The sequence below is a fragment of the Saccopteryx bilineata genome, chromosome 5, assembly GCF_036850765.1.
Source record: "Saccopteryx bilineata isolate mSacBil1 chromosome 5, mSacBil1_pri_phased_curated, whole genome shotgun sequence".
NCBI classification, from domain to species: Eukaryota; Metazoa; Chordata; class Mammalia; order Chiroptera; family Emballonuridae; genus Saccopteryx; species Saccopteryx bilineata.
Window position 1 is genome coordinate 10,482,079 of NC_089494.1, and position 14,049 is coordinate 10,496,127.

General features: G+C 38.4%; 1 protein-coding gene across 9 annotated transcripts in view; it reads right to left on the reverse strand.

Moving 5' to 3' along the window:
* AGFG1 (ArfGAP with FG repeats 1) overlaps positions 1-14,049 on the reverse strand; it is a 76,013-nt gene that overhangs the window by 7,777 nt on the left and 54,187 nt on the right. For 4 of the 9 annotated variants that reach the window (XM_066279113.1, XM_066279112.1, XM_066279115.1 and 1 more), the window contains exons 5-11: positions 13,462-13,615; positions 7,625-7,744; positions 6,905-6,976; positions 5,356-5,565; positions 3,861-4,038; positions 1,298-1,374; positions 523-615 (exon numbers count right to left, since the gene is read on the reverse strand). In XM_066279113.1, the coding sequence (XP_066135210.1) occupies positions 523-615; positions 1,298-1,374; positions 3,861-4,038; positions 5,356-5,565; positions 6,905-6,976; positions 7,625-7,744; positions 13,462-13,615 (904 nt within the window). The remainder of the gene's footprint in view (positions 1-522; positions 616-1,297; positions 1,375-3,860; positions 4,039-5,355; positions 5,566-6,904; positions 6,977-7,624; positions 7,745-13,461; positions 13,616-14,049) is intronic. The other 5 variants (XM_066279116.1, XM_066279118.1, XM_066279117.1 and 2 more) reach the window with 2 other exon arrangements.

Genomic DNA, 14,049 nt, shown 5'->3' on the forward strand with positions numbered 1-14,049 from the left:
TCATCAGAGCAAAACTATAACTACGGAGGCTTTCTGTTCTGTCGGCATGGAAATACTACGGGTTTAGAAGAGTTCTGGGTGCCAACATTAGATTCAGTTTTTCCTATTGTGACTGACTGAGCTAGAACCAGCAATCCTGAATGCAGTGCAGCGGATCCGCCAGAATACTGCGTTCACGCCGTCTCTGCATGACCTGGCTTTGGCTCAGAGTGCATCTCCGTGCCCGGGCGCCCTCCCCTGGAACAAGGCTCAGAGTGTATCTCGGTGCCAGGGTGCCCTCCCCTGGAAAATGAGAACTCTCACTGTGGAGTGGTGGGTGCCAGTGACCATCTAAGGTCCTTCTCAATACTAAGTTCCAGGGCTTTATAAACTGTCAACTAGTATCTGTCTTTATGAACAAACTCTTCCATCTACTTCCCATTCATTTCAGTAAGAAAGAATCTTAATTTTCTACTGTTTTTCACATGGTTTTTTGCACTAACTGCCTTCCCCAAGCGTGCTGTTCTGGGCCGGTGTTCTTACCTGCTGCCCCCCGGGCACTGGTCTGAAACGGGTTTGTAGACGATGCCACGGACGGACCAGCAGCCGCAACAAATGGGTTTGTGGAAGGTGGAGCTTTAAAAAATTATAAAATCCCAATACATTTATATTCAAATATTTAAAATATTTGTTCATATATTTATGTAGAAAACTAGAGCTTTCTGATAATAAACTATTACTCTGTCTTCTGTCTCTCCTAGAAAATGCTACACAATATACATCTGGCTCTTTATTAAAGCCAGTGTATACCTTAGTCTCCCCATCCACGAGTCCACTTTCTGTGGTCTCAGTTACTAACAGTCAGTAGCAATCCAAAAGTACTACATAGGAAATTTCAGAAATAAACCACTGATAAGTTCTAACCTGTGCACTAACATGAGTAACACATAAAATCTTGCTCAGTGCTGCTCGACTTTCACCTAATACTGGCCCCAAAGCAGAAGAGTAGTGATGCTGGCAATTTAGGTATGCCAAAGAGAGGCTCGGACATGCTCTCTTTAAGTGGGAAGGTGAAAGTTCTCAACTTAATGAGAAAACAAAAAATAGTATGCTGAGGCTGCTTAGCTCTATAGTAGCAATGAATCTTCATGAAATCGCCAAATTTTATAAATAAAACTTTATCTTATCAAAGGTATGTATTCACGGGAAAAACATGGACCGCATGGGGGCGGGCAGTGTCCACCGGGTCTCAGACACGCCCTGGGTCCTGGCACGTGTCTCCACAGATGGGAGGGGCCGGCGCAGCAAGAGCACGTACCTCCGAAGGGCGCAGGCACGCTGGAAGCAGCAGGCTGTGTCTGTGCGGCGGCTCCCACTGGCACTGTTCCAAAAACACTGACCAAAACAAAGGGGGAAATGTTCATTTTCTTATAAAGAGCAAGGACATTCTATCTACAGTGGCCATAAAAATGTGAAAAGAGATCATTACAAACGTATCAGGTATCACTAAAGGTCTTAAACTTTAAGTCTCAGAACTCATTTACAATCTGAAAAACTACTGAGAGACCCAAAGAGTCTCTGTTTCAGTGTGCTGTATTTACCAATATACACATAATACAGACATTAACATAAATTTAGAATAATTTTTTCATTTAAAAGTAACAATAAAGCCATTACCAGCTAACACAAATAGGATTTTATGACAACTATATTTTCCAAAACAAAAGAAATACACTAAGAAGATAACACCAGTATTTTCTGCAAATCCCTTTAATGGCTGACTTAACAGAAGATCCATCTAGTGTGATGTATTGTTTAGGCTGAAGGACAAGAAAGAAACACTGGCCTCACAGAGATACAGAGTAGAACAAAACAGGAGTATTTTAATAGCTTTTTCAGATAATTGTGGATATTTTCTTTGTTATCCTACCAAAAATAGCGACCATGTCTTAAGATTAGTGGCAATATGGAATCTGAAACATTATCCATGAACTTTACTATACTCAATCAACATTCACTAGTCTATTTTGCACTTTACACGAATCTTTTACCAATGTTATATCACCTGGGAAATACTTGATGCCAAGCTTCCAAATGTCAACACATTTCTTTATGGAAAATAAAAAAACACATTTATTAATATTACCATCCACTTCATCAGAAAAGTAATGGGAAGCTGTCAAGTTCATGGTGGAGTCACTAAATTTTCCAAAATTCTAATATTTGCTTGAATGTATGAATACTGTCAGTTATTTTCCTTAGAGTAGCAGGCTTGAATACTTTATTTTTTAGAAAACATTGCCAAAATATCCAAATCTGAATAATCATGGTTTGCCTATCAGTCATCTTTCCAGGAAAAATGGTGTTCCCTAAGTCAAGTGGCTGGTTTATTCCCACAACAACCAAACAAGCTCATCTTCCTCATGACAGACCTCGCACCTCAACACGCAGCATACCCAACTGACGCATACCGTACTCAACACACAGAAAGTAGACGTGTTTAAGGATCAAGACTTAATAAATTAATTTTTACTGCTTCATCATGAATATTCCTAAAAAAATTAAATCAAGAATATTCAGGCCCTGGCCAGTTGGTTCAGTGGTAAAGTGTCGGCCTGGTGTGTGGAAGTCCTGGGTTCAATTCCCAGTCAGAGCACATAGAAATGACCACCTCTCCTCCACCCATTCTCCCTCTCTCTCTCTTTCCCCCCACAGCCATGGCTTGATTGGTTTGAGAACATTGGCCCCGGGCGCTGACGCTGGCTTCCACCTCAGGTGCTAAAAATAGTGCAGCTGAGAACATCAGCCTAAGATTGGGATTGTCAGGTGTATCCTGGATGGAGCATATGCAGGAGTCTGTCTACCTCCACTGCTCTCACTTGGAAAAGAAGAATAAAAATAAAATATTCATAAGTAAAACTGAATGTGCAGTGACAACAGAAATATGACTCTTTGATGACTACTTGTACAGTTTGGTGCCAACAACCTTCATTCAGGCTAAGGTGCCAGCAAGTTTCACCAGCCACTAATTTTGGTCCATCAATACAAATGTCAACTAGTGAAACACATGACTTGCTCTAAATTACTATAAATAATCTTTTGGATTTACTTTTTCCCACCCAGCATATAGAAAATTTATTACTGGAGACCCCAAGTAGTTAAGTGTTACAATCCTACCATTCTCTCTTGATAAGGTGCTCAAGGAAAAGAAAAAGCTTCTAGAATAACAGAGACAATCCGCAAGGATGAAAAAGAGAGGTGGATAAACAATGGATGGGGAGTCACCTATACTACTATGCACCGTAGCTCTAAAATGAAGAAGTCAAAACTGTAAGTTTTTGAAGATCTAATGTTAAAATTTTTGTTAGGCTTCCTGTTGCCAAGAATTCCTTTATACCAAACAGATTTGAACACAGGAACAGATACGTCTATCCATAAATACCAGTATGAGACTGAAGAGATACAGAATCAGTATGGGGTTCTGGTGCAAGCATTTCTAAACATGTGTATTTACCACTAAGACTACAACATGTTCCGGTCCGTGTTTAGTCTTCATGACTAAACACTGTACCTTAAAACTATATAATTTGCTAAATGGACTCAATGCTGAGTATAATTAAACCTGTGTATAGCTGTTCATATTGAGATGTATACAAACTCTTAGTTACATTCTAGTGTTCAAGAAAGTAACAAAACATTTGATTAAATAAAAAAAGTTAGGCAATTATTCAAGGATGATATTTAAATTACAAAAACTCTTAACTAAAATTTATAAAAACATTCAATAACTTTAAGGTTGTGCCGCAGTCATTACTGAACAACACTGTTACTCAGAGATGAAGAAAGAACTTCTGCCTGAAGCAGAGCACCTGGTCCCGTACCTGCTGGCGTTGCTGGTGGACGTGTAAGCGTTGCTGGAAGTGGCGGCAGAGCTGAAGACGCTGTCCAGCTCCGCCAGCGCCGCGTACTTGTCTGAGGACACGCTCGGCTGGCTGGGGACCGGGACCACAGAACCCACAGGTGCTTTACCTGCGGTCCCAAAGCTTCCCTGATCACCGCCTGCGAACAAATCATACCAAAAATGTAAAGGTATACTTCCAACTGATCAAGCACATCTGCCATGCAACACATGTCAATTTAAAACTGACTTGGAGCTAAGCAAATAAATGGACAGGATTCTAGGGTCTTATTTAATAATCTAGAAGATACTGGACAAGATTAGTTGCGATACATACCACTGTGGTAAAGACAGGATACTGATTTAACAACAAAAACTAGGACTCTGTACCAACAGCATATCTAGATTGTGCGTAAAGAAGAAATTCTCAAAGTGCTACTTAACATCTCTAAGACAGGCACATTTCATTCAAGTAAACATATAACAAATTCATAAAATGCAGGACTCTGATGTGAACAATCTAATATCATTTTCCCAGGGCTGTCCATGAATAATTAGAGATGGTAAGGACATGAGCACTTACAATGCGCCAAGCACTGTTCTACAATGCCTTACACTCAGTAATACATACACTACACCTACACAGGCCCAAAGCTGTGCCCTGCCCTGCTGTCAGAGATGAGAGCAGGCCCTCGCTCCTCCCACTGCGCTGGGTGGCAAGACACTGGCCTACGACCAACACTTAGTATAAAAATAGTCTTAAAAAAATCATCAAGGCCCTGGCCGGTTGGGTCAGTGGTAGAGCATCAGCCTGACATGTGGAAGTCCCGGGTTCGGTTCCAAGTCGGCACCCATCTGCTTCTCCACTTTTCCCCCTCTCCTTTCTCTCTATCTCTCTCTCTTTCCCTCCCAAGCCAAGGCTCCATTGGAGCAAAGTTGGCCCAGGCGCTGAGGATGGCTCCATGGCCTCTGCCTCAGACACTAGAATGGCTCCGGTTGCAATGGAGCAACGCCCCACAGGGGCCGAGCATCACCCCCTGGTGGGCATGCAGGTGTCAGGCGTATGCGGGAGTCTGTCTGTCTGCCTCTCCCTGCTTTCACTTTGGAAAAAAAAATCTTAAAAAATTACCAGGATGTCAATAAAAAATAGTTCAAAATGAATTTACAATAGAAACCACCATAACCTTCCAACAATTCTATTAATAAGATTCCGAACCCTGTATGGGCCTTAGAACAGAAAAGTTTGGTTTCTAAGACAAAAATTTGTCAATTATTTTCTTTTAAAACTAGCAGTATGCAAATTTGTTTCTATACCTTCAGTTTTATAGTTACTTCAGATCCTAAAAGTCTTGAACATTTAATGTAAACAAAATTTCTATACAACCACTAAGAAAAGCATGGTATCCTCAGATTTTATTAAATACAATCAAATTTCAAGGGCTGTGTAATATGTAAGTCTGTATTTGTTATTTGATTACCTTGCCCAGCACTGAAGATGTTGTCTAAATTAGCCAGTGCTGCGTATTTGTCTGCAGTCTGATGACCAGCTCTACTTGCTGAAACTTTACTAACAGTGGCTGCTGTTTGGTGACTCTGGGAAGTATTGAAGGTTCCAAAATCAGCACTGGAGGATTTGGGGAAGTTATCAAAATGAGCAAAATTAGCATTTACTGATCCAGCACTTCCACCTGTAACAGAATAGACAGAACACTTGAAATTTCTAGACTTTCCCCAATATCCTGTGGTAGAACTTATGAATATTTCTTCCAAAATTAAGTGTTCTATAAGCAATCCTGCATTTCTAAAAATAACAAATAGCATCCAACTTTTACCATGAACACGTGACATTTTATAATTTGACAAACAAGATCTCCAAAGGCCCTGGCAACATGAAGATTGCAAATTTCTATGTGTAACTGTCTACCCTGGAATAAAGAATATAATTCACCTGGTTTGAGACTCATTACTTTATACAACATTCAGTTATAGCCTATAACCTTTTACTAGTTCTGCTAACAAGATGCAAAGAAGTATCGGATGCTACAAGCTTTTGTAGCTCTAATCAACACTTGGCTGAAACAAATCCCAGTGAAGAAATTGAAAATGACTAAGATGTACTATTTTGATCCAGAATTTCTTATAAGGTAGTCTTTGAGTTCTAGACTTACTTTATTTGAAGAGCTATTATTTAACTCCGCCTAATAATTTAATATGCATATAACACCATGGTATCCTCATTAAAATCATGCCCTATTACATATAGTTCAAGGGATAAAAATTACAGTATATTATATAAAAACAATTTAAATATTATAGCAAATTTTTACTTTATAGAACATAATTCACCCAATGGTCACTATATATATATATATATATACACACACACACACACACACATACACATATACATATATATATCTCCTAAGAGTTGAAAGTCTGTTCTGTAATCTAGAAACTTCTTGAAAATACTAACAGAAAATTAAAGCCAATATATTTCATTCTATGCTTTTGATCCTGCACTTCAGATCCATTTCTTTATACCTACAACTTAATTTCAAAACAGCATATATTTAATATAGTTTTATAATCAAGTAATAGCAAAGTACCCACATACATTTTAAAGTATCTATTTAAAAAAAATACTTGCCATCAATTTGTTTTTAAAACAACATGTAACAATAAAATTTCTCTAGAATTGAAACTCGTTTCCAACTAAAAATTAAGTAAGGTGTGCATTTAAAAGACTGCGATCTGTGCTACAAGGAGCTGGTGAAAAAAGTGCAATACTAAAGCTCTCAAAGTTTGTATGAAAACATTTATTTCAAATTTTTAAAAATAGAATTATTAAATCAACTATCTTATTACATACACTTGTGTTCTCCGAGTTTAGTTACGGAGAAGGGAAGGTAAAAGTGAGAACTTAGGAAGACTATTAAAAGCTAATTAACATTCTATAATTGAAAAGCCCAGGAGAGACAGCATAAAACACACAAATTGGTAACAGAGCCTACGTGACCACAGACTTACTGTTGGTAGCCTGGAGAGGAAAAGCTGAGGTAAACTCCCCAAAACTGCAGCTAGGTGAAAGCATTCTAAATGCTGGACAGCCAGAAATTATGGAAATGATGAAAGTTAAGGGAAAAAAAAAAAGAAAATTGAAAGAAAAAACTTTAAGACAATACACAGAGTTCAAGCTGAAAGCAATCACCAAAGATCTAAACAAGGATTCAGTGAGTTTCTGAAAACAACAGTTTACAGAGCAGTGCTGAATGTTTAAAACCCAATTCCTGCACAGAAAACTATTTCCAAGTTTGATTCAAGTGATCTTTAAATAACCTACTATTGATGAATAACATTTATTTTTTCAAGTTCGTTGCCCTGAAAATTACTTACACTTTTAGTTCTATGGAAGCAATTTATTAGCTTCCTTTATTTAGAGTCTAAATCAATGTGTTCCGTGAACCTAAAAAACTTTATACTTTAAGTCCTCCTCGCAAAGAAGTTTGAGGAAGATTCCCATGCAGGAAAAGGAGAACGGATGTTGTGACTGTGACAACATACCCAAGAGTTCAGGAAAATAAATGAACACAGAAAATAATAAAGATTTCAGGTTTCCCCAGAGCTTTGTAAGATAAAACTATTTTAAAGTCAGAGAATTCGAGAAGTTGAATTTTGAAAACTACATCCAGAGAGTTTTACTCTGTCTCTGAAAGTGACCGTTCACGCGGAAGGCTGGCGCAGCTCTACCTGTGGTCTGGGGCTGAAAGGGAGAGTGACTCGCTGTGGGGAAACCTCCAGAGTGACTCGAGCCACTAGACTGTCCAAACGCATCAAAGTTTGCAAAATCTGCATGTGCAGAATTCTGAGCTGTGAATGGCAAGGAACAATATATGTTAATGAGTATGAAAACAATAAATAAAAAACATGACAAATGAATTTAAGAATTTTATGAGAGGTTTCTATGGCTCAGAACTCACTTTAGACATTTAGAAATCAGATTTTAAATCCTACCAGTGTTTACTGAGCCCAATTTCAAATAGTTTATTAAAGAGTATCCAGAAATTTCCAAAAACATTTTATACAATCATAAATTTGTACATAATACCCTTTGAGTGACCTCAGGAAGTGTACCATAAATATAACTCTATTAAAAAGAAAACTGAATTAAGAGCACTAAACATATGAGTTACAGTAAAGCAGACATTTAAGATATAGAATACATTCTGGAAAATTCAGATTTAAAATGACAATGAGTAATTCATTGGCTGGATGATCTAAAATATTGACATAAAGATGGTTTAATTACATTAATATTCCCTTTTTTAAGTTCACAACTTTGTCATAGCATGTCATATAAAAATAAAAAACTTGAATGCCAAACACAAAGAAGATATTCACATTCTGTTAGAAGCCTGACAGTCTCAAACACATTAAAATGTAAACTAGTAAAACATGTAAGTGCATCTCATACTCTGAAAAATCCCCACCAGTCACTGACCTAAGAGGAAAATTCTAGGTTTCTCCAAATTATGTAACTAAATAATTCGAGACATGTTTTTTACTATTATTAAGTGAGTGGCGGGGGGCAGAGACAGACTCCTGTATGCACCCTGACTGGGATCCACACGGCAGGTTCTGGGGCCATTGCTCTGTTGCTCAGCAACTAAGCTATTTTAGTGCCTCAGGCGAGGGGCCACAGAGCCATCCTCAGCACCCAGGGTCATCTTACTTGTTCAAACCTTTTGTGCCATGGCTGTGGTGGGGTGAGGAGGGAGAGAGAGAAAGAAATAAAGAGAGAGAAGGGGGAGAGGTGGAGAAGCAGATGGTCGCGTCTACTGTGTGCCCTGACCAGGAACCAAACCCCAGACTTCTACACGCCGGGCCGATGCTCTAAACGGGCCAAGAGATTTTTTTAAGGGCTAAAACAGATTCTGTAAGATTTCTATAGAGGACATGATGCGAATAAGAAGCGGCTGATACGAGGGAAAGGGAATGCTAAGTGGTAAGAATGAAAACAATGTCCAAAAGACAGACATCAACATGAAACCAGCCACTTGAAATCCTCCATAGGCATTTGTACTTCTACGAAGTTTTTGTAAAGAAATAATGTTGCAAATGAGTATGGCTGTAAGTAATCACTAAGCAATGTGTTTTTTTTTTTATGATGAAATATTAGAAACTCAAATAACCAGCAATGAGGGAATTGCTGAAATATATTATGAAAAATCATTTGATGGATATAATGCAGCCAATAAAAAAATCATGTCCTGATTGGTGGTGATGCAGTGGATAGTGTCGACCTGGGGCGCTGAGGTCCCGGGTTCAAATCCCTGAGATCGTCACCTTGAGTGCAGGCTCACCAGTTTGAGTGCAGCGTTGCCAGCCTGAGCATGGGATCATCGACATGATCTCATAGGCGCTAGCTTGAGCCCAAAGGTTACTGGCTTGAAGCCTAAAGTTGCTGGCTTGAGCCCAAGGTTGCTGGCTAGATCCCAAGGTCACGGGCTTGGGCAAGGGGTCACTGGGTTGGCTGGAGCCCCAGTCAAGGCACATATGAGAAGCAATCAATGAACAACTAAAGTGACACAACTACAAGTTGATGCTTCTCGTCTCTCTCCTTTACTGTCTCCATTGCTAAAAAGAAAAAAAAAGTTAAAATATTCAATCCTATACAAAAATGTTTATGACAAAGGTAAACAGGTTAATAAATTTCAGATACATTTTCACCTGCCACTTTTTAGGCATTATATACATAGAAAATCTGTATTTTAATTAGCTGGAAGTAGGAAGATTTCAGACAGGTAACATTTCCTTCTTTGTTTGCCTGAGTTTACCAAGCTTTTGTAATAAATATGTATTCTACTTGTAAAAAAAACAAGAAAAGTTATTAAATAACATTTTCCATTAACAGAGCAGAATATATTACAGAAAGAAACCCAGGAAAAGCACAGCACTTGCTGTAACTGCTGCTCTGCCCGTGCCCGTAGGGGAGGGACGGACCTACGCAGGCCTTTCTCTAGGCCCTTCCCAGGGTGCTCGCTCACAGCCTCTGAGATGTAGGTGCTGTCTCCCACGCCACCAGGCTCACACACACTCTGTGCTTGGAAACCCTATTTAAACATGTCTGTCCTCACTCTCAAACACTACACAGAAGTACCTAATTTAAAAGGCCGCTTATTGGTTAACTTAATAAATTCTGTTATTTGCTGGATACTTCAATCTTTTGTCATTAGGTTTACTTAAAATTCAATTTCTTTATAGGTTGAAATTTTATTTTCCCAAAAATAAATATAATGGAAAAAATACAAACAAATAAGTAACAAATTTTAAAATTAATTTCTTGAAAATATTTTGGAATGTCTGCACAAGTTTAAACAATAAATATACTACAGGTTTAAAGAGCATTCCCACCAAGTACCGCTGAGAACAGCAGTGAGCATGCTCAGTGTGGTTGGTGCACAGGCACCCGAGATAAGACCCAGAGGATTCCACCCCCACACGAGTCACTGCGGGGTCTTCGCCCAGTCCCTCCACTGCGCAGCTCCACCTGTTTCCTCACTAGCAAAGTGGAAGATTCACCAGGTGGTCTCTCCTTACAAACCCAGCTCGATTCTACAACTTATGAGGCAACAGAAATTCCTTAAGAGCTTTGAAATACCAGGACAAAAACAAAAAAAAAAAAAATTCTAAAAGGCCAAATAAATTTATATGTCCAAAATGCATAATATACATATAGACAATGCAACTATAAGCCAAACGAAGAGACGACACAATACAGGTTTTCAAATTTAGAGTGAGCTATATTCCAAAAGGTAAGTTTCTAAGTTTCTTAAATAATTTAGTCATATATTTGAGAACAAATGAAACACATCTGTCCCTTATAGAAATAGGACTTAGGTCCCTAAACTAGTCTGCCACTTATAACCTCAAATATATATGAATATACAGTATACACTGATATATATTCTACATTTATCTTATACTTAGAACATTATAAGGAGAAAAATATTTACATTTAACATGTTTCGATCGTTATCACAGGAAAATAATCAGTTCAATACAATCCATTTAGTCAAGTCTACTTCATCATTTTTACATTTTACCACTGATTTCTGACCAGAACATAGCACACATTAATCAAATACCTATTGTTATGAAAACACAGGGCTCTGTGGCATTTCTATCAGTTTTTATTTTTAGACCCTACATCTATTCATTGTCTTCAACAACTGGTTATCGTAACTTTTAAAATTTCTCAGTGCTAACTTTGATAAACACATTTCAGAAATTAAATTCTAATAAATTTAATAATACGAAAATTACTATCTGGAACCTGAAGCAATCTTTACACAAAGAAATCCAAACTAAAAAAACTGACAAAACAGTAAAGATGTGTTTTAAATAACCTATGTCATAAAGTCCAAAGGAGTCAACCAAGTTTAAAATTTAAGGTAGCATATGAATGAGTCTGAATCTCGCTGAGAGCTGTTTCCTCTTCAATGAGAAATAGGTTCCATGTGAAAGAAAGACAAGGACCAGAGGATGGAAACTGACAACCCTCATCAAATTCAGTTGACAGATACAGTTTGTTTCATCTATGAAAAAATTTAAAAATTTTTCATCAATTTCCAACATTTAAAAGAGAACACTTTGCTTTAAATAAGACTGCTTGCTTCTCTTAGAAGAAAATTAATATATTAGTAACCCTGGCCCTGAACCTGTGTTTTCATGTGGCAACAGGAGATCAGAACATCCCCCTTAAATAGGGCCCCGTGGCTCCTTACACACTGCATTATGTTACTACTCATTTGTGTTGAACTGGGTACCAATGCAACTGAGTTTGATATCCCTAATCTAAGATGTGACAAAATTAAGTTCAGTTTACAGTTTGTAGGTTTTGTGATATATCTATTACCGAGAAAAAGAACTATTAAATTCTGTAGGTAAATTATATTTCTAACTACATGCATATTCTGTAGAAGATCAAGTTTTCTAAAGTACTTCAGCTGATAAGAATATCATAATTTTGCCCTGGCCGGTTGGCTCAGTGGTAGAGCGTCGGCCTGGCGTGAAGTCCCCGGGTTCGATTCCCGGCCAGGGCACACAGGAGAAGTGCCCATCTGCTTCTCCACCCCTCCCCCTCTCCTTCCTCTCTGTCTCTCTCTTCCCCTCCCGCAGCCGAGGCTCCATTGGAGCAAAGATGGCCCGGGCGCTGGGGATGGCTCCTTGGCCTCTGCCCCAGGCGCTAGAGTGGCTCTGGTCACAAAAGAGCGACGCCCCGGAGGGGCAGAGCATCGCCCCCGGTGGGCAGAACATCACCCCTTGGTGGGCATGCCGGGTGGATCCCAGTCGGGCGCATGCGGGAGTCTATCTGACTGTCTCTCCCCGTTTCAAGCTTTGGAAAAATGCAAAAAAAAAAAAAAAAAAGAATATCATAATTTTGCATACCAGATCCTGGCATTTGGCATCAACACTAACATTACCAAAACAGACAATCAATAGTAAGTGCTTCTTAAACGTTTAGTAGGCTTGCCCCCTCTGCCACCACCCTCGCTCCAAAAAAAGTACCTGTAACAGATCAGAGAAACCTGGTAAAGGACCCCACAGTGGTGCAATCAACAAATTTAGACTGCTTAGAACTCAACAGGACAAATAACCTAGTTTCTTTAGCAAATATTACAAAGAAGAAAAAAGGGGTAGATGGAGGGAGGAAGAAGAGCCTACAGGCTGAGAGACATACCTCACCACTGCAATGCGCTGACCTTATCTGAAATCTGATCTAAACAAACTCTGTGTGTGTGTGGTTAAGCTGGAATGAAAATTTGAGTACAAATGAGTTATTATTACTACAGTGGTACCTTGAGATACGAACAAATACCTTGAGACCAACAAACAATTTTTTTAAGATACGAGCTGCGACTTAGTCTGTATTTTTGTTCGAGATCCCAGCAAAATTCCGAGATACAAGTCGTGATTCGGGAAGGTGATTCGGGAAGCTGACGCTAGTTGGCGTATTGGTGCACCGGATTCAGAATCGGCAGTTTGATATACGAGTTGACTAATTTACCAGCTCGGTTACAAAACGAATTAAACTCGTATCTCAAGGTACCACTGTATTATTTAGGGAGCAATACTACCATGATCATGTGATCATGTTTTAAAAAGAAAATCCTATTTCATAAATATATATAAAATAGGTTATTTAAAGATAAACTAATATGCCTAAAATTTGCTTCAAAACAACTTGAAAAGGAAATGACGAGAAAGAAATCACACCGGATTTGCCATTAGTGATGAGTACATAAAGGTTATATTTACTTACTTCTGAATATTTGAAATTGTCCATATCAAAGGGTTAAAAGAATATTTAATAGTCTTTTCCCATTTTTCTATGGAAAGAGGTCGTGTCAATACCTGACATTAAGTATAGTCTCTTTTGGGATTACGCATATACCTCAACAGGTTTGAAAGACCAAACATTCTCAATGGAGTATGGCTATTGGTACTTTTAAAAAAAAATGGTTATTTTTTTCTTGGTGTCTTACATCCATCTCTGGTAAAAGTTCTTGAAAACAAACATTTACCTGTATGACTATTGAAATGTGCAAAGTTAGCAAAATTGGCGGTAGCGGTTGACTGAGGAGCTGGAGCAGCAAATATGTCTGAGCCAAGGTCACTTAAAAGGTCAAATTGCTTCTTTTCCTGCTGTTGTCCTTGAGAGCGACCTACAACAGGAGACTGTAAACCACATATTAGCTATTGTAACACGTTTCCAGTGAGAGCTGCTAAATTCTTATTACATTATTCCCAAATGACCAAGCTTAAAACATAGTTTAAAGATTACAAAATTGTGTTTTTGAGTACTTTGACATTTTTAGGAAAGCACCAATTTTCAACATGTATTCCTAAATTATTTCTCAATTTTAAGTAGGGTCAAAAGCAAAGAATGCTAATTACGTAGTTGTCACAACTCACAACACAACAAAGTCGGACCTGCGGCTGAGGTGACATAGGAAGTTACAGTGCTCTTAGTAACCCTGCTCTTCATTTTTCACTCAGACTTTTTGTAAAAACAGAGCAATTTATCCAGATGCATAATAATAGTATGCATTATTAAAAAGAGTGAGGTTTAATTCAAATAGTTTCATGTCTCAAAAACAGTTCTGGTCCAG